Below are 21986 nucleotides of genomic sequence, written 5' to 3'. Positions count from 1 at the left end.
TTCAGAGCAAAAGATACAGAAACATAATACAAGTTCTAGTAGGTAATTTTTTCCTTTAACACAAGGGCTTAAAAAGCTAAATTTTAATGGTAACAAAAACAAAAGGAAAAAAGACTTTTGATTTTAATAATGTCCTTAGATAGATCGAGATGTAACATTCAACAGAAGTTGTGAAAAACTCTCACCTTACATAATTATCAAATATTAAATGGTTTTTCCAGTTCTTTATAAATCTATTTTCATAGATTTACATTAAAGCCGTGATTCATTCTGCTAGCTGTATGTTTTGACAGCTTTAGCAGTTTAATTTTATTGCTCTTGGTTGCCTGTTACAGTATTATTATTATTATTATTATTATTATATATGATAATTTCAAGTTAAAAAAAAGTTCAAATTACATTTTAGTTTTTATAAACCAACGTATGTGCTTTGCCCAGTTTGTTGCTTGCCCTTTTTCCTGTAGTCTCAATATTATTCAAATAACACTAACACTCCAAAATAAAGTGGAAACAACTCATTCTTGATAATAACACAGGTCCTTAACACACAAGTAACTGGCAGGTCCTGGCCTATCATCTGGAGGCCACCTGTTGGTAGCTGTGGTTAACTGTTCTACATCATTAGCATAATGACAAGCTCAGGGCTCATCTTCAAATAGGAAAATGTTCTTAATGTTCTTCTTTTGGCTTTCGTGAACATGTTGCGCTCATATAAGTAGTGGATGCAGATGTGAAATTACTGCAAATAATACAGGTCATTCTTTGGCTTTGTTTTAAGTGAGATTTTTGCCATATCCTTCCTGAACAGGAAAGGTGTATCTGCAAATTTGGTTAAATTAGCGAACAAGTTTCAAAGTTGAGTTTCAGCCTCATCGGCTGTAGTGACAGCTTAATGAAGCCCGCTGAACCATACTCACACGCAACAGGGAAATCAGTAATGAGCATGCATGCTCTGGACCAGCATTTGCCAGCAGACATGCTTCAACAGATTTTCACATGGCCGTCAGAAACCTGGTTGTTGGATTGAAGCCACACATACGTAACATAAGTCAATATGATGGTAGCTTAAATAAAGATAATGAGGCTGGTGTGAGTGGTAGAAGTCAAATACGGTTTAAGTGGTGGGAGAGGGAATGTGTCCAGTCCTTGTAAAACATAAATTTGTCAAAAATTTCTGGCTTTTATACAATACAAATTTAAAAATCTGCTTATTTTTCCCCACTGATCACCTGACCCCCCCCACCAAAAAAAAAAAGGCTTCAAGTTGTGGAATGGTTAATAAGCTGACTTCATCATAATCATTTATTCTGTAACTGAGCTCAGCGTCTCTTGTGGACGGAATAAAACTTGATATTGCTTATGGTATTATTAAAAACGGTTGCTGCTAGATGTGGCAAAACAACCCTGTTCAAAATTGGGAAAAACCCTTGGCAGTCTTTGCCATAAGGAAAACTGATCATCAAATTGAAAGCTTACTTAACCACACTCCAAACATTTTGATACTAGATCCATTTTTCCAAAACATATTCCGACGAGGTTAGGAGAAGTGAGACTGGGGGTAAAAAAAAATCTGATTCTTCCCACTGAAAGCTACAGCCAGACTCCTTTAGTACTCATAAATATTAAAGTTATGGTTGAAACTGCTTCAGAGTCTGTTTTCATCCATTATAAAAAGAATATTTCCATCTGAGGAAGCCAGGGTCAGTCTTGCATAAACACAGACAATCACATTTTCAAAAACATTCTTTTTAATCTTCCTAATGTTCCATATAGATATGTAATTAAATGTTTTAAATATTTTCCATGTGTTTATAGTAAATTGCTTTGCTTACGGCAACTTGAAGTGACAGATTTCTCATCCCGTATAATCAAAAAGAGAAAAAAAAAATCACCCCGGACCTCAAGATTAGAGTAACATGTTAAACTTTACACAAAGCACAAGAGACAAGTGGCTCTTTAACAAATGAACAGTCACTTGTTTGACTACTGAGTGCTTCTGTATTCTGCGTTCACCTTACTTGACTAAGGACACAAATAAACATAAAATAAGCTTGAATTCAATCAGAGAATAAATAAAGGGGTGATCCTTTCATTGATCCTAGGTCAAAACGTATATTGTATCGTATTGTGTCGTGTCCTAAATAATGAGCAAGGCTTAAAACAAAGTGAGTTATTGAGAGAAAAACTTGAGTGGTAAACTGACAATTCTTTTTTAGTAATGGTGAACATAAACGAAAAAAAGAAATTAGAGGTACAAGGACAGAGTCATACACTATATCCAACCTGATTTGGGTATTGCATTTTCTTATTTAATCACTGACTCACTCACTTACACACACACACACAGAACACTTGCCTGCTACTGGGAAACACAGTATTGAGCAACAACACAATACACATGGACAGAGGCAGCCGGGGATCGAACCACCAACCGTGCAATTGGTTGACAACCTCTGTACCTCCTGAGCCAATTATTGGGACTAACAAAGGTAAGGTTATGTCATTATGTCACCACTGGAAATGTGGAAGCATTTCACTTTCAAATGGTTTAGACGGGAAAGAGACCTCCATGTGGACAAGCTGCACTGGCCTTCAAAAATATCATACAATTTTTAATTAAAACAAAAGACCGGTTTGCATCCCTGATAAGGACATCTTATCTGTGCAATGAGTCAACAGACCCCAGAGCACTTAACACGCAGACACTGCAATGTGCATCACTTCCAAGAATTAGAACAGACGAGCTGCTGCTCCTCTACTTACCATTCATTATGTTTGCTTTTGTTTGTGACTGACATAATTTTATTCACATGCCGTGAGATACTGATGAGACATTGGTGCAATTGTGCACCAAAAGTCCTTAAATGACTCCTCATGCATGTGTTTTGGAGGGTTGAACAGGTTCAGCCAAATTGGTTGCATCACTAGGAGGGCTGAGATCCAGGCAGTGCTGTAGTCAGAGACTTCATTTGGAGTGCAGGCCAAAAAAAGAGATCTATTGAGGGAGAAAGTTTACACATAGAAGACACTGAGGGCCAGAAAACTTAGCAGGCACACCAGGGACCTACAGGCCACCTTCAGTCCTGATAGCATGTCATCAGAATTGGCACTGCTCCAAAATATTTAAACACTAAAATTGGTTAAGCAAATCAAGATGTCCCAATAATTAAAGACAAGCACTTTGGCACGATTTTACACAACTTGTCTGGTGGGATAAGAATTGCTTTGATATGTCATGAAGCCAAGAAAAACTGTAGCTCACAGGCAAAGAAGCTGTTGTTGCCTATTAGCCCATTCTGGTTAGAATGGGCTACATGCACCTGCCGACATACACACCTTTAGCAAACCAAGTTTTCATTGCTGCACAAACATTGGATATAAGTTTGGAAGTCATAACATTTAAGGGGGTTGGTCTGCACATCCCCCCTGCTCACTGCTTAGGGGACACTAAATGTTCATGCCATAACACTGTAATACAGACAGGACTGTACAACACTGGAAGTTAATCTCAAGATGAGCTGCCAAAACTTGGCTTCACGATGCAAAGTAATCCACCAGGAATGTGTGCTTGGTTGTATGTGACAGACCAACATGGCACATTCATGGATGACATCGTGTTTCATTGCAGGGAAAAGAAAAATTAAAAAAAATCACCGAATTGAACCTTCTCTAAACACTTGGCTGTGCAATTTTGGCAGAGCCCCTGTGGCGCTGGTACCTGTTGTGAAAATGCACTCCCATTCAAATAGTGAGAAGGGCAGCAGTTTTTCCCCACCTCACACAGTGAAACTGTCTCAATAACGCCAAATACTAAGTCTGAAAAAGCTGACATAATTAATACCACCACCCACATGGACAGCAGGGATGAAAGTTATGCAGAAGGATATTTTTTTTTTTTTAACAGTCTTTTTGTTACTTCTTTTCAACTGAGAAAAATTGATGCCCTTGAAATCCATTGGAATTGATAAAGATTCAAGCTGGCAGTGGTTACATGGGGGTGAGTGTTTGAGACTCGGTTTTTGGATGGATAGTATTTATATCTTTTACAGGAGCAGATGGGACTCGCAAACTCACAGACTAGCACAAATTTGCTGAGAGTACATGCCCTGACTAACTTAGTCCCCGTGGTTGCAAATGGGGGGAAAAGAAAAACTGTGGGGCGAGTGCATTAGTACTGCGATCTGGAAAGGCAGAGATAAAGGAAGAAAAATTACAGACCAAACTTTGTGTTCACTGGGTAACAAAGAGATAGCAACAGAACACAGAGGTTGTAAAAACAGCTTTTCCCAGAAGTTATTACTATTTCTTATAGAGACAGCCTTTTGGCGCACTGCATCTTGTGCAGTTGCCTTTAAGTAAGAATGATACCAACACTAACACTTGAAAAGTAAGTACCTTTTTTTTTTCAAGGTATCAGTCAGAAAAACAAAGACAAAAACAAAAAAAAAAAACAACTGAAATATTCTTGCAACTTTCTGCTAAAAGTCTCAAGTGCAATGTTTATGGGTTGTTTTTAATGCTTTAACCTATTGATCAGGACAGATAACAAGGTGAAACAATACAATTTTACATGGAGAGAATTGGACAATCAGCCAAATGATCCAGCAGCTTAAAGAAGGGGAAGTATGAAAAGGGGAGGTCAGACCCTGATGAAAGGCTATAGGCCAAAACGCATTGGTCATAACAACACATAAGTGTTGCCGAAAAGCAGGTTTAATGAAAATCGATAGGGGCAGTAGTTGCACACTGGCCAACTATAGACGATAGGTTCCGAGTTTCGCGTCCTGGTCTTTCCGACCACATGTCGAAGTGTCCCTGGGCACAAACACTGCACCCCCATCAGCCCATCCCCATCCCCATCCCCAGACTGTGCAGTGCCGGTCCCAAGCCCAGAAGACATTAGGAAGGGTGGCGTCACGAAGGGCTGTGATCCTGTGTGGGGACTCTAAACTCACAGAATCAGCCGAAAGGACAAAACAATAAAAAGAATGAAATTTGAAATCAGGCTTATTGTGGTGACTATTTAAGTGCTTTAGGTATCCAAACACTTTCCAGAGGGAATGTGTGAGGTGCTATGGGAAGTGCCATCTCCAATCATGGTCACTGGTTTAAAGAACCAATGACCATATTACAGATGGGCCCTGGCGAGCCACTGTAATTTTCACTGGCTGGATCTGGAGTGTGGAAAACCTGACAAGGAGGTTGAATCACTAACGATGACATAATACAATAATGAGAGCATATTTTTCTATGCTCCTGACTAACCAACTTACTGTAATTCAAACAAATTTGGATGCATGTAAGTACGGATGGAAATATTAGCTAAACAACTAAATGAATGTAAATGATGCCACTATGCAACAGGGATTGGAGAAGCCCACTCAGTGGAGAACCAGAAAGTCATAACCATCCCTACACATCTCTGCATGTACTAACAGACTAAGAATGACAGGGAGACTTGCCACAGGATATCTTCTGAGCCATGGGTCTGGCACAGATAAACCTGCCATTTTGTTTATCCCTTAAGGAATGACTATTACATTTACCATACCACTACAGACTGCAGGACAAAAATCAAATATGCACATTTTGTTTTTTCTTTTACAGAATTGTATGCCCATGAATCCCTTTGTCAACACGTGGGCTGAATATATTTAGATCCAAGTATAGCTGGCGGATGCCACAACAGATCTTTGAGGAAACAGAAACACGGCATGTTCTTTCAGAGCACTCCCTAATGAGGGGTTCTTAACCCAGGTTCTTAAGGCCTGCTACACTGCTTGTTTTATAATTTACACACTGCTGATTATGTGGGTCAGGTGTGTTCGGTCGGAAGCTAAAAAGACACCTTCCTAAATGAAGGTGGAGTGGGTGAAGACAAAGTGAAATGGTATCTTAGCTTTTGACTGACTGAACACATTCCTGGCCCAGGTAATCAGGACTGGGTAAGTTGCAAAAACAAACAAAAACGAACAAGCAGAGCAGGGTAGTGAGTCTTGAGGACCCGGATTGAGAACCAATGGCCTTAATGATCTTTCATGCTTAAAAAACATTATTCATTTATAATCAAAAAACAGCACAAAGTTTACATGTAAATCAGATCAACACATAGCTACTATACATGTGCATACATCACTGAATATGCAAGATAAATATTACCCATGGCATATGAACCTTTTAATTGGCCTCCGGCAGGTGGATGTGTGTTTGAAAAATCAAAAACAAAAATATGGTCTTTGAGCAGACTGTTTTTCAGCCTACACTGTATTTCAGTGTACACACTGACCCCATCTGAGGATGATGGCCAGTTAATAGCTGCTACAAAAGGCCAGTTTTAGAGGAATGTGTGCAGAGCACAAAAGCAGGACAATAGGTGTGTAATGCTTTGAATTAAGAAGTTGATACAATGTCTTCGCCGCTCCCTCTCTAAAGCTAAGAAAAGCACTGCTCCCAAAATTCTGTTTATCAGAGCACCTTTTTGAAAAAGCATTAGTCTTAACTCCTAAGTGCAGAGCTAATCTTGCCTCAACGATTATATGACCACTGATATGAAATTTAGTGATGAAAATATGTCCATATCTAATACCAAAACTAAAAAACAATAATAGTAAATGGTCTGCAAGTGTGGTCTGCTTCTCAATCACGCTTTCCACTCACACACATTTCATATTTTACATGTCTTCTGTCTATACAGAAAGCACAGGGTGAGCAACACAATGTAGAGCATGTACTGTACATATAATTAAATGCAGCAAAACAAACGTGTTTGCAGGATTTCATTGACCTTGCTTAGGATTGTTCCTACCTCAAACACCTGATATTAAGTCATAAAGCTGCACAAACAGGTAAAAATTGCAAAGACAGTTGCAATATTTGGGTATAATTAATAAAAACAAAACAAAAGGTAGTGGCTAATTTTTTTGTCAATACATTTTACTACTCGTAATGTTGGTAAAGAGAAAAAGCCTGCCTCTATCACTTGTTTATACTGCACTAACTTTACCACTGGTGCATCTTTTGATCTAATTCACCTGGATTCTTTCTGCACTTGCAATAGACCTGGATGCCACTGATTCGGTCATAATGACTTTTCTTGTATATTTTTATATTTTTCCTTGTTTCAGTTTTTCTCCAAGTGTGTTTTGCCGTTGCTTGTGAATCAATTACTTTTGTTTGTGTTCTACAACAACAACGAAGATGGTGCAAAACAGATTACATCCACATTCATGAAGAACATTTAAAAATTGCCTTGCATGACCTTTAGCGGTAATTTCTGCAGAAATCCAATGTCTCCTGGAAGATGGGGGTGTGTCCTACATATTAATTACAGCTCCCTGATGTTTGTAAATTACCTACCATGTCATAGAAAATAATGGAAATTGAATATTTCCTATTAATTGCCTTTGTGTGCAGATTTTAACTTTAAGAATATAACACTATGGTGCTTTAAAAGTTCTCATCACCAACTCTGACGTGTTGCATTCAGGGGGAGTACAGAATTTGTGAAGATTCCTGGAAGGTCTCCGATCTCCAGATGTTGTGTGACTGTCACGCAAATCAATACAAAGGGAGATGAAGTGATTAAAAGAGTAACGCATCTGTAGACACATTAATAAACAACATCCAGTCCAGTACAGAAGATTTGTTCTCGGTGTGCCTATTACATGAAATAACTTCTTGGTCGGTGAAAAAAAAAAGTGACAATAAACATCCCTAGCACTTTTGCGTGCAACTATGGGGATTTGCTCCTTCTCTGTATTGGGTCTTAAAAATATTTGAAGAGCTGAAAAGTAATCCCACCGACAGAGCAGCATCCACAGAACCTTCCTGATGTCATGCTAGAGAACTGCTGTGCAAATTTAGTTTCTAACTGTTCACCACACAGGCACACACACTGTATAGAACATATATAGAACATTATGCCTTCACCAAAGCAAAATTAGATGTTTTACCAGCATTTGTATTGAAAATGATTTTACAAATATTGAATAACCAAAAACTGTTTGTGTGATTAAGGTTATTGTTTATCTCTAATTTCTTTACATGTAAACTAGGATAAACATATGCAGAAAGAGCACATAAACATAATGTTTCTTTGTAAATCAAAATCCAGGTGCAACCTATGTAAATAGAAAAAAGGATAAGAGTAACAAAGCCAAAGTTCATGCCAAGAATTGCACATTAAAAATGGCAGATGTGTATGTTTAGACACACAAAGGTGTCAATATTTTTTCCATGCATCAAAACCTTACCACTGTTTATTTATGGTATTTATGAGTCTTGCTCAACAGCATAGCACTCACATTTGACTTTATTCAGATGAAAGCACATCTGGATGTTTGTCTCTGTGCCTCAGATTAATTAAAAGATTAAAAAAAGTATTACAATGCTTTAGTATGGGTGATAAAAATCCTGATTTAGGCAGGAATTAAATGTGTGCCTTCACAGAGATTTGATAATAGCTCTATTTAAAAGCTCTTTATGCACTCAACCAAGAAAAAGGTTTAACACAGGAAAGCGTATCGCTTTTATGCAGCAGTGGCTTTACTGCCAAATATGAATGTGTGTGTGCGAAGAAATTTATTAATGTAGGAATTATGGACTTGACAGACAATTAAGAGGCCATTTGGTAGTAGGAAATGACAATGGGAGATGTTGACGAGCCTGAGATGGCAGTCAGGGCATTAGGTCCACAAAGCAGGGCATAACATGCTATTCAATTTCACTGCACATGTTTTAATAGGACTGGACTTCAAAAAACAAACAAACAACCACATTCACAAGAGTAAGCCCTGCTTTGCACAACAACTTCCTAGTCCTTCAGCGGCAGCACGATACTACAGTCTGTGCCATCAGTTCCAATTGACTCCTATTAAATTACTACCCTCCTACTGCAATTTCATCCTGTGCTTTAACTGTCGGTTATAAGATTTACTTGGCAGCAGGAGCAGCACAGTGCTCACTCACAGTCTCATGCTTTAGCACGGGAGCATGAAATTTGTACATTACAGACCCAAAACTAAAATGTATTTATTGGAAAAAGGCAGCAGTATGAACAAAAGTATACTGCATGTGCCATATTCAAGGGAGATTAAACAAGCAGTGTTTGGAGAATAGGAAGACTTGTACGCATAGTCTAGCTCCTACTGTGTAACTCTTTGAGGTCTGCCTTAACACACACCTTTGGTTTTTATTTCCTTAAGCTTTTCAAAACAATGGACTTGCTCCTGCTGCTTTATTCCACCGATGCTCACTTTTGATGAGAAGTAATGAAAAATTCCTATCCCAAATGTTCCTGAGACTTAGATTTTCTTACAAAATGCAGGTGAAACCTAATGAAAAGCAACTCCTCCTTCAAAGACCTCCCAAATTACATATTTGGCTTTGGTGAGTGCCATAGTCTGCATAAATCTGAGGCAACATAAACTAGTAGTCGAGTCTTACCAGCTGTGGAAGGAATCCTGTTTATGAAGCACCAAAGACAGCCACAAAGTCCATAGGAATGTTTCCTCATGCTGCACCACAATAAACACATCTACAGTAGGAAGACGGCTCTACTGAACAACTGCCCTTCAGTGGCAACAATATTTATGCCAAATGATGATCTTACTGTCACAGTAAGCACTTGGGAATTCAGAATGTGGATATCTTCCCTATCTCAAAAAATTTAGACTGGCACTAAAATGACCGAATCTGTCACTGCTTCAGTTTTAATTTCCCTTTTTTGTGGTGCTGCTTTGCCCTGGCTGTTGTGTGTGTTTGTAGTTGTAGTTTGTCTGTGATCGTTACCTTGCACACAGTTTCAATATCCCAGGGCAGGATGGTCTGCAGATCGACGACCTCGCAGGACACTCCCAGTTTATCTTGAGCCATATTCGCCACCTCCCTCATCACATGGATCTAAAAGGGGAAAAAAGTGTAAGAAGAATCCGTTAATGCAGTTTACACTTTAACTGCGGTTTTAATGCTGCTACAACGTAAACTGTGTCTTACATTTGTTGTGCATTATACTGTAAGTGTTTACATTCTAGAAGGCTTACACTAAAATCTAAGGTGATGGATAATAAACATGTAAATTTCCGTATTACTTCCAGATGCTGCAGAGTTGCAATATTTACTATAACACAAGCAGCCAAGTTTGAGTCTAAACTTCTAAGTGTAAATTTAAGTTTGTAGCTGTTGCACAAATGCTCTATAAACTTACTAACGATTATGTAATCTATATTCATGTGAAAACATTACTAACTTTAATTGTTCTAAACAGAATGCAAACTACAATAAAGTACAAAGATTGAGCTTTTCAAAGATTTTATTAACAAAGCTGGCATGTTTACTTTGGATTTGCCATGTTAACTTGCAGACACTCCTTTAACAGCAATTACAGCTTTGAGTCTTCAGGTCTCTCCACAGATGTTCTGTGGGGTTGGGCGTTGGCTGGGCCACTCAAGGACAGTCAGCAACTTGTCCTGAAGCCACCCCAGCGTTGTCTTGTTTGTATGCTTTGGATAACTGCCATGCTGACAGCTTGAGCATTGCCCCAGTTGTAACTGCTACACTGTTCGTGTGCCCTTTGTGACAAAATTCCTAAAGCTTTAGTATGTATGTATGTATGTACGTATGAATGTATGTATGTATGTGTGTATGTGTGTATGTATGTGTTTAACTGAAATATGCTGCCAAGAGAAGAAGTGCTATTGACACCCCCCATAAAGTCAGAATCACTGAACACCACTGGCATGGTGGAGAGACATTCTCTTCTAAAAGCTTTTGAAGATTCCTCCTTCTGACCAACCAAAAATGTTTTCACTTTCTGCTTGATCAGTAACTTTGATTTATTGTAATTTGATCATGACTAATACACCTGAAGGCCTGTATGACGTTTGGCAGGTCATAGCAAAACAAGGGGAGGGCGGGCTGTGCCGAGCACAGAGGACAGATTTTGAGCCTCATGCTATTACTAGTTTACTAGTTACTAGTTTTTGCATTTGCTCCTTTAAGTAAAAGCCAACAGTGTAGAATTATCACATTTAGATTGTTGCATTTCAAATCCACGAGGTATTGTAGAGAGCTAAATTTAGGAGCTATTTCAATTACGATTATGGCTAACAATTATTTTAAAAACAAAATAATTAAAAAATAAATCCTGTTCTGGTTTGCGATGATGCTCATGTTTTGTATTGTGTTAGAAATCCAGTGCATACCTCTACAACAGTTCACCCCTCATCAATACTTCAAACTCACTCAGCCAAGCTGTTTCATGTTTCTTTCAGCCAACCATTCTACACAACAAGATGGTTTACGTCTGAGCTAAGCCTGTGGTCATCTACACACTCCCACATTTTTATTACAACAGAAGAAGACCCAAAAGAGCGAACCAACAAGGATTACAACGGTGATTCTTTAGGCAAACGGTCAATACTGAACTTCGGTCTTGGTTTGGAACAAAAGAGGCTTGTACGAAACTAGAAAATGTTTCATGTTAAGTCTTATTTTGAGGAGATTTTGTAAAGGTGCAGCATGGCCATCTTGGCAAAGATGTGCGGGTGCTTCTCTTCTTTTATCCAGTCAGACTGGAGAGAGAGCAGGGCAGACAAATGCTACAGTAAAGATTAAATCCAGAGGCTCGGGAGTCGTCAGAGGTAGCTTGCAATTTTAAGGGTAGTTCATATCATGGTGAAGGGGAGTGTATTTCCACAGGAGAACAGTAATAATATACCCCATACATAATACTTTACTCTCCCTATAAGAGTAAGCACAGTATCTAAAGTGCAACAGGTACAACAGAAAATCAATAAAAGACTAAAGAGCAAAAATGTTTTAAGTTGCATTATCTTGATTTCAAGCTAAAGAAAATCACCAGTACAGATACTTATTAACAAAAGTTCAATAAATGCATGTTGCTTCTGAAGTCATTAAGTACTTAGGTGAATTAATAATGATCCCAATAGAAAATAATCGTGAATGTGATACCGGAGCCACAAATGACGCGTAGTTTATAGGGTCCATCAATGCACCTTGCCTGCAAGTTGCAGCAGATCTTCAGCTTATAAAAGAAGCAGAGGCTAAGCGGTATTTCCTTAATGTAACCTCTGCACGTAAAGGGTAATGATCCAGTTACAGGAAAAAGGTATTTGTCCACTCCAACTACCATCCTTTTAGGTTTGAGGTACAGACAAATATTCAGTCAGCTGTGATTAGCTTGTGCCACCACATGTCTCTCCGTGTTTACATCTCCATCGTGTTCACCATGTGGACATCGTCTTCTCTAGTGCTGGACCTAAAGCCGATGGCCTTCACAATGGACCAATGAACTGTGCTTGATTTCACGAGGCTCTACCAATTTATTTTCTGCAAGTGAAATAAAGATTTGTATAATCTGGGTGAAAGTATTTTTTAAGCACTTGAAGTTCCAGTCATCAGTAAAGTGTTTTGTAAAAGAGAAGCAATATAAACACACAGAATGGTAAAAGTTGTTGTATTAAAATTCAAGGTAGGTTGATGAATCAATGCGTGAATCTGCACTTAAATACTCTTAACTTCACATACATCTCCTTCTGTTGCGAATTATGCCATTCTGTGTCATCTTCATTCTCCCTCATGTGTTCGTGTTGCTACACTGTCTACATTTTCATCTTGTAAATAAAGCTTTGCCAAAAAGATTGTTACTTGGGATGCGGTAAAAATAAAAAATAAAAAAAAGATAAAGCATAATACGATAGACATTTTTTGTCCTATTGTTTAGTGGCAGTTGTAGCAGCTTCTAAACTGCTGTGATCGATCTAAAGAGTTGTCAGCCATATTGCTGACTTGAAAGATACAGATATTGGCCTCCGCCTAACAAACAAGCAACAAAACGGTAAGCATTCATTTCAGTGATGATGCTGTTTATAAGATGACAGTGTAAGTGAGCACGGAATAAGAAAACATTAATTAATGGGTGGGGAGTGGGGTTCGTTTCAGTGATCAAAACGAGGAGTCGCTGTTGCCAAGAAAGACCCATGCTTTCCACTAGTTTACTTGGTCATCTTTATTCTCTTATCACCCTTCACCACTAATGCTGGCTTTGGCAGAGATGTTTTCCCCTTAGTGCACCCACGCCGCACCACCAACGCTGCAGGTACAAATTGCTTCTCTACAACATTTCATTAAGTCTAATTCAGAAGCTGCTTCATGGATAAGCCTGTTAGAGTGGGTGTGTACAATCAAAGTCAGTGATAAGCCCTTGTGAGGGACAGGCACTGTGATACAGAGCTGAAGAAAATAAAATCTCTTGGATGAAAAGAAAGGCAACAATGGAAAGTGTGCGGCAGAAAATGTGGTGTTAACATTTGGAGAGCCTAGAACAGCCTTGATGTTGTGGAGATGTCTGGGCTGATACAGCTGTAGACTGTCAGCTGGGTAACCCTGCTGGGACATAAGGGGCTTGAGACAGATTTAATGTTAATCTGCTGCTTGCCTCTGTGGCTTTAAATGACATTTAATGGAGATGAGAGCAGGCACCTTTTTTTCCTGTGGCCATGGAGAATGATCCAAGCATAGATGACATGTTAAAACTGCTATGGACATCCATTGTGAGGCCATCAGTGCTGTATGGGATGACCTACCTGTGTCCCCCAGGCAACCAGAGTGACATCACTTCCTTCCTGTAGGATCTCAGCCTGCGAGAGTGGGACGGTATACGGCTCTACAGGAACCTGCTCCACTAAAAAAAAAAAAAAAAAAAATTAAAATATTGGGTTAGCAAACTTTATGTTAAAGATCACATTTAACACACAGTTTGCTCAAATCTAAACAAGTCTATTAATCATTTCACTACGTACCCTGTGGTTTTCATGTAAAGATTCCAAACTGACCTCTAGATGACAAACTGTCCAAGAACATAAATGCTTCTCTAGAACATTTCATCTGGCCCATTTCAAATGCTTCTTCGTGCTTTTTCCAGAATGTAATTTCTCACCAAAGACCAAATGTGCTTTTATCAGCACATGATCTATTGACAACGTTTGCCAACTACAAGCCCACAACCCTGATCGATCTTGATGACAGAACATAAGTGGGATGGGGTATCAGTCAGAAAAGGGGCCACATAAATGGGACATCAGTCCAAAAAGAGAGGGATCTAGCAGCCAGCCTCTATTTGAACACAAGTCCAAGACAAAGTGCATGTAAGTATATGGTTTGAATAATGCTTAATAATATCTTGGAAAACAGCAGCACAAGCATGGAAATCATTACAAAGCAAAAACTCAATATAAACCCAAACTGCCATCACTTTGAAGCACTGAGTTTATTAGTATTATTTTTACTGCACAAACATAACATACAATAACTAAATGTAACATTTTAACTACCTTTGAATATTGATGGCAATTATAGCTTCGGCTGCAAAAATGCAGAAAGAACAGGAGTACACGATGACTGTTGGGAATCTGAAAAGCATTAAAATTAGTAATCATTCTTTGAGGAGACATAGCGATCTTTTTGGGAACCGTAAAGAACTTCCATCACATTTTCAGGCCTGTGAGAAAGTGTAAAGGAAAGAAAAACAGCCCATTGCCATAACCTACTATGTTAAAACAACATTCCTGCTTAAGGTTGCAGACGCGACAGAAAATGGTCAAACTGAACTCTGAAAATTAGGTTATAGTTTAATAAGTGGAGACGCAGACCTTACAGAACAGCATGGCCTTGATGAGATAAATGTGTGGTTTTTAACCTCCTCAGCACAAGAAAAGACAGGCCACTGCAATTACAAACATGACTTCATAGTACAGGCAGAAATCAGACTTTGGACTTGGCACGAGAGCTAGTTCGCACTGTCCCTTTAGGAAATTAAAATAACTCACTAGCCCTGCTTAAACCCCCTGTGTGAAGCAGATGAGCGATTGGTCACACAGCTGTCGAAACAAAAAGAATTAAAAAGAAGATATTGAGAAACTAAAAGGGAGTACAACCATGTAATCAATTTTTTTTGTGTGTGTGACAAAAACAAGACCGGATTGATTGATCTGTAACTCCATATATCTTATCATATTTTCTTACAATGTAAAATTCCTCCCTCTATAAAAAAAAAAAAAATGTGATCAAGACTTCTCTTACACACTTCATACCTTGAATTTGAAAAGATAATCTTACTGATGCTCTTTTTACTCTCCAACATCCCTCTTAAACACTCAGATACCTGCTCTTGGTTTCCTCATTTTAATTACATCAATCTGAGACATGCTGCTTGTATTAGATTATCATATCTAATAACTTGAACACAGAGGTTTACATTTTTCAACACAGACATAATGGGAGTAGTTAAACAGTGGATTCTTTCACAAGCACTAAATTAAACATATATTTGACCAATAATAAGGCTGCAGCTGTGATAATAAAGGGGATAACAATAACGAGAAAAGTACATTTGTGATCTGTGCTTATGATCTGTTCACACTTTGTTTTTCATAAGAGTAGAGACAGGAAAATGTGTCACTCTGTCCCATAATGTGGATTTTTCATAATGTTCAATTTTTTAGTTTAAACTATTAAAGAAGGCGGAAAAATATATATTTTCTTCAGTTTGGATGTTTATTTGTGGAAATAATTTCAATTCAAAAAGTTGATCATGTAGGTTGTACTTCTTCTACTATCACAGTTAATCATCATAATTGTTATTCCATTGCATCTCCACCTACTTTTGTACCAGATACTTTTGGTTGGAGATATAGTATAGTACTCCCTCAGCGTAGCCAGTTGTCATAGTGATGCTGCACAAAACCACAGTGACATCACTGTCAATGCTGTGCACCCAAATACAATGGAGGATATCAAAGGAATGTTGTTCCTGATTCCCAGTTTGTCACAGCCAGAAGAAACATTTTGGTTCAGAAGAGCCTGCAGGTAGGGAAAGAAAGACTGCAGAAAGAAATCTGGGGAGTTTGGGAAATACATCTGCAGAGCACACACAGTGAGATCACTGCTTAAAGGCAACACTCTGGTGGGGTAGTTCCAAAACGTTATGACCAATCAGTACTATGTAGTGATTTTATATCAATATTTGGCATCAGGCTCACTTGGACTATAAGAGATGATACCAAAAGATGGACTGATGGAAAGCCCAAAAGATAAGCAGAGTTGAGCTGAGCTGGACAAGCACTATAAGGTCTGGGACAAAACCAGGTTGCCGGTCAAGCATCTGTCGTGCTACTTTTTGTGGTGTGTTTGGCATTATTTTTCGGTGACTCAACATGCAGAATCAGCAGTGGTCCAGTCAGATGACAAATTTACTGTATGAATAGCGTGTCCTTCTTAGCAGAAAATACATGTTAGCTAAAATTGTTGTCTTTTTCAAGTTGCATTTTAAGCCATAAAAAAAATTAAATAAAACGACTAATTATGGTTGAAATATTGGTCATATGAATACATTTTAAAGACTTGTGTGCAGTCATCTATATCATCCTTTGGCAGCATAATCAGCATCTAGATTTTGGTGTGCTGTAACTCAACCTGTCTGTTTTGACTCTGCATATCTTTTTTATGTATGTAGTCATTAGCTCCTAAAAATAGAGATATGTGATATGTGGATGCATTTGCCTCTTGCATTTTACATGTAACCATGACATAAAATCAAGAAGAAAATCAATTCGAGCAACAAATTGAGAGATGTTACATTGGAGTTACTCCCTATAATCTGATGAGTGGTTTTACAGTGACATATATAAAAGAAAGGATTAGACAATGATTACTAACCTACTGCCATAATAGAAACAGTCTCAGTATCAGCCATAACGTTTCACAATCTCATCTGGCTTCTATCAAAAAGGGAAACTAACAAAACATATGAAAATCAGAGACTTTGCTTTGAGGTTGGTAGTACCAAGCCGTTCTGGTTCTGTCTTTCATTAATATAAGAGTTTAAACATCATCCTTAAGCATCCAATGTTGTGTTAATAACAGATATCAAATTGTTTTCATGTAGCCAAGGCAACACTGTTTTGTAAAAAAATGGCAACAACTGTTGAGAGTTTATTACGGGGGGTGGGGGGATTCAGCTTAGCACAGTCAACACGATTTAGACAATCTGCTTCCCACTTGAAGTCCTGCTGAAATCACCCACATTGTTTGCAGCCAGGCATATTGTTTGTTTGTCTTGTCTTACAGCCCTGAAAGGGAGAGCATTTGCTTTCCACAAGTAAACCAGGCAAACAAATACAGGTCCAGTGAGGCAGAGATCTGGAGGAAGCTCAACATGGGGGGGGGGCAAATGAACAACGCTAACAAGGCCCTATTTACATGTTTACTTCTGTCTACTATTCAAACATGATCCAGCTTACCTGCTGCTCTGTACAGAATCTTGGGCTCGAAGAATATACAGGGATTCTTGTCAGCGATGCAAGAGAGGAGCAGCCCCTTAGCCTGGACTGGGCCACGAGGTATTACGATCTGAGAAACACAAGATACAGTTCACTTAGTGTATCCATACTGCAGAAACATATGTAGTCAGACCAAGCTGAAGCCAAAATTTAACAAAGACACAAAAGCCACAGGACTGACAATAAACTCACCACATCCACTCCTTGATAATATTTCTCGTCTCTTTTTCCCTTCGGTATTGTAACGTAATTGTGTCAGATGATTAGATACTAACCCTGTAAATGGTATTGATAATTGTGGCATCAACGCTGCAGCAAAGCTGACTCAAGTCTGTCAGGCTGTGTTGGTACTGAGTCTCAGAAGGATGTAACAGTGCTGATACTATGCACAAAGATTAACATTTATCACGCTGACCTTTTCTGAGAGACAAGATGTTTATTGCTCTGTGTGATTGTTACTAACAGTGGATGAACTGGAGCTGTAAATCTTATGAAATCAAACTGAAAATGATCAAAATTTATTTATCTTTGTCCTTATACCGTGAGTTCATGGTCGCCACAGTGGATCATTGTCCACATGTTGATTTGGCACAATTTTTGCACCAGATGCCCTCCCAGATACAACCCTCTCCAATTCCTAGCAGGCTTGGGTCTGGCGCTGCACAGCTGGGGATGGGGATGGGCTTTTGGGGGTTCAGTGTCTTGCCCAGGGGCATTTCGACATGTGGTCGGAAAGAGCTGGATCCGAACCTCCGACCCTATGAGCCACTTTCTGTTATCTGAACATTTCATGATTATGATAAAAAAAAGATTGGTGTTACATTTGAAACATTTAACTTGTTTACCTTTAGCATCGGCTGTTAGTTCCATCTCAGTGACATTGTTTGAAATGAACTCTACTTCCCTGACAGTATTCTGTATGAGCTAAATCATCGTCATCCTCAGGAACAGAATACCAAGTTCTCTATTGTTCCTAAGCTTACTGGTGTGTTTAGCATCAAGCACTGAGTTTATAAAACAAAATTGACACAGATGCACAACAAAGTGTTTGTTTGGACACGTAATTTTTCTTAGGTCATTAAAATGATATCAAAGTCGATGTGGAAGTCATTAATCAGTGTGTTTACCAGCATGTTTCAATTTTGTTTAACTCTGGTTGGTTAAAGAAGAAAATATTGGCATTTCCATTTCCAAAAGGAATATTGTGTCCAAGATATTGATCCTGTGTGCCAGAGCACGCAAAGTTCCAACCTTTTGCAGTTTCTCCAGGTTGGACCACCAGACATCCTTTGAGTCTTAAGACTGGGTGGTGTCAGGATTTTTTCGTGAAACATTACCTGGAGATAATATCCTGGCATAATTGGCAGCCTGTCGCAGCTCCAGAGTTTGAGGGTATGTCCAAATTATGTGCAATCAACCATACTGATATTTAAAGGGAGTAATCAGCAGTACTGTAATGACCTGTTCTAATACAAGTTTCATTATGCATCAGAGCATTAGGAGCAAAATCCCCTATAAGCAAAGCAAATAAATAAAATAAATTACTAATGTTATAATTTTGCAAAGGGGTCAAAAACAATCATAAGCCATAATGAAATGCACATATGAGTTCATAAACCTGAAACGCCTCATTGAGAGAAATGTTCACCATTTGATGTGAAACTCCAAATTGTGGTTTGCTTTCAATTTTCTTGATACATGTTCAAAAGCTGATTGAAGTCCAGCTGTGTTGAGGCATATATCAGAATACTGGTATAAATTCATTGTGTTCCACAAAGCAGAGTGGCTCACCTTAGCTGTTTGGGTTCAGATCAAGGTTAGATTACATTCTCACTACAAACTTACTGCTTCAGAGTTTGTTTAAGACCGACCTAAGATCAAAGTGAGTAAAAAGTATCTGTACAGTTGTTTTGGTCCACACCTGTAAAAGATTGCTATGTTCAGACTTGTCCAAACAAACTGCACATGGAGGAAAAGAAACGATTCAATTCATTAGGACTACACGAGGCAGGTATGAAAACATCCATCTAATGTCCTCTGCAGATATGAGAAAACCCTTTGAGAAATAAGCAAATGACAGCTGAATTGGAGTTTGCGAAGCAGCATTTAAAGGACTACGAACACGAGGTAAAAGATTATCTGGTTTGATAAAACAGTAATGTAAAACTCCAAGCACAATGTCTGGGGAACCCCAGGCTGAAGAACCGTATATAAACGGTACAGGTTATCTTTTTCTTTTTTTTAATCTTTTGGTTTATCCCGTAATTTAATTATCGCCACAGTGGATCATTTGTCCAGTTTTTATGACGCAACCCTCTCCAGTTTCTATCAGGCTTGGGACCGGGTCTGCACAGCTTTTCAGGGGTTCAGTGTCTGTGCCCAGGGACACTTCGACATATAGTCGGGAAGAGCAGGGCATGAACTTCTGACCCTTTGGTCAGGGGCAGCCACTCTACCTACTGAGCCAACCAGACTTTCATCTTTCTCTGATTTCTTAAGTGTCACTTAAATAGAAAAGCTAGTTTCTGAAATTGGGGTAGTGGATTAGGGAAACCTGATTTGCTGAGGTAAATTTCTGTGAGAACGCTGATTACTCTGCCATTTATAGGTTTCTAATCGGCTGTCTCCAACTGAGCATGTGCATAAGAAAAGGCTACAGACAGTAAGCTGAATGGGTGAATGAGAATCAACATTGTAAAGAGCTTTGGATAAAAGCGCTATATAAATGGCAATTTATTAGTAACTTTAAATAAACTAGTCCAACTACTATGTCAACACTGCTCCCTCAGTTTATTATTTGTCTGCTGACAATATTCACTGTTGATTCAGGATGACTCAAGAACCTAGGATCTTGTTATTTCAGCTTGGAGACATTCTCTTCTTGAATTTACTTTTTTAACAATGGCTGCAAATATAATTTCTACACATTTCCAAATATTCTTTTGGCATTTATTTTCAATATTACGCATTCGTTAGAATGAATAACTAAAGACTATATACTTGGACTGCACAATAAACCTTGATGGCATTCTGGGGGAAGACATGACATTTCAAAATTGGACATACAGTACTCAATTATAGCAGCACAGATAAAAGAAATACAAAGCAGAATCTGTAATAAACTGCATGTCTTACTTTGATGCCAGGGCAGTGTGCGAAAAAGGCCTCGGGGCTTTGAGAGTGGTACAGAGATCCATGACCAACACACCCCCACGGAGCCCGAATGGTGAGGTTGCCACAGTCAAACATGTTGCCAGAACGGTAGCGGTACTTTGCTGCTTCATTGACTATCTGCAAAACGACCAGTACGACTTAGGTTAATACAAGTGAGCAGTAATAAGAAGGGTAAACTTTACCAATCTTCTGGGTTGTTGCAGAAGCAAAGCAGTAAGTTTTAGTATGTCAAAAGGTGATAAAAAGAGAAACTTCCTCTACATTTAGAAGTGAAGATTGAATCTTTGATGAGCAATCATGTCTGCTATTCCTCATGAAGCTTTAAAAAAAAAACAACAACAAAACTTTATTTTTAACGAGCACAATCACCTAAAGTGTCTTGTTTTTTTACTTACTTCTACAGATATCTTCCAAAAACGTGTTCCACGTTTTCCTCCTTGAAACTTACTGTAGGTGGGCTGTTAATTCTGCTTTTATAAGTCTCTAAGGTCAGTATGGACTCCATCATTGTAAGTAATAGCAAAGAAGAAGAGAGGGAGCCCATTCAAGGTCTGACAACACATTTAATCTATTGTACCTCAGCGCCATAGAAGGAGGCAGCCTTGACATAGTCTGAACACACATTTATCTTGTGGAGCAGAAGAATACACAGAATGACATTTGTGTCAACATGTATGCATGGTAAAACAGCAGAGCTGCCCACTGCCCTACTCTGACTGCTAGTGCTACATTCATCTTCCAAGGGAAAGACTCAGAATAGGAAGGAAATTGTTTCTTGTAAAGGTTCTTTACAAGAAACAATTTAACCAATATAAATGTATAGGTTTGTTTATTAAAAAAAATTAGTTGTTGTAGGAATTGAAATCTACACATCAGCAACTGCACATAAATTAGGCATTATCACATCCTTTATGCAATGCTTTCTGTTAGGCTGTCGTGTCGCTTACATTGCTAATAATGTTCAGTTTATGCTACTAGTTAATTGTGTGCACTAATGGTTGAATGCTCTCTTAGTTGCACACAGCTCAGCTACACTGTGTACTGTTACACTAAGCAAGTAGAACATGTACAACCTAGCTCTGGATTAATACAAGGTATATCAACTTAGCATTGTCATTTAAAACACTAAAATTACACATAATAATACAATCATAATTGTGCTTAAAACCAGTAAGACAAAGTAGATTGTGATAGATTTCCGGACAAGGACACAACCTCAAACACCGGTGAACATCTTGGGCTTGTACATTGAGATAGTGGACAGTTTTAAGTACCTAGGTGTACACCTCAACCATACACTGGACTCGCATCACAAACGCTACCAAGGATATTCTGTGACTCTGTGATAGCTTCAGCTATCAACTACGCTGTTGTCTGCTGGGGTGCATGCAGCACTGACTGGGACAGGAAGGGACTAAACAAGCTGGTAAGTAGAGCCAGCTCTGTCCTGGGCTG

The 21986-nt window shown here is 38.7% G+C and overlaps 1 protein-coding gene across 2 annotated transcripts in view; it reads right to left on the bottom strand.

Moving 5' to 3' along the window:
• Positions 1-21986, bottom strand: part of bckdhb (branched chain keto acid dehydrogenase E1 subunit beta) — a 60497-nt gene that overhangs the window by 29147 nt on the left and 9364 nt on the right. Inside the window, exons 5-8 of one of the 2 annotated variants that reach the window (XM_067510441.1) lie at positions 20493-20648; positions 17319-17427; positions 13605-13702; positions 9790-9900 (exon numbers count right to left, since the gene is read on the bottom strand). In XM_067510441.1, the coding sequence (XP_067366542.1) occupies positions 9790-9900; positions 13605-13702; positions 17319-17427; positions 20493-20648 (474 nt within the window). The remainder of the gene's footprint in view (positions 1-9789; positions 9901-13604; positions 13703-17318; positions 17428-20492; positions 20649-21986) is intronic. The other variant, XM_067510442.1, reaches the window with a different exon arrangement.

Source organism: Channa argus, chromosome 7 (genome assembly GCF_033026475.1).
Source record: "Channa argus isolate prfri chromosome 7, Channa argus male v1.0, whole genome shotgun sequence".
Lineage (NCBI taxonomy): Eukaryota > Metazoa > Chordata > Actinopteri > Anabantiformes > Channidae > Channa > Channa argus.
Note: the sequence above shows the minus strand (reverse complement) of the source record. Positions and strands in the feature narration are given on the sequence as shown.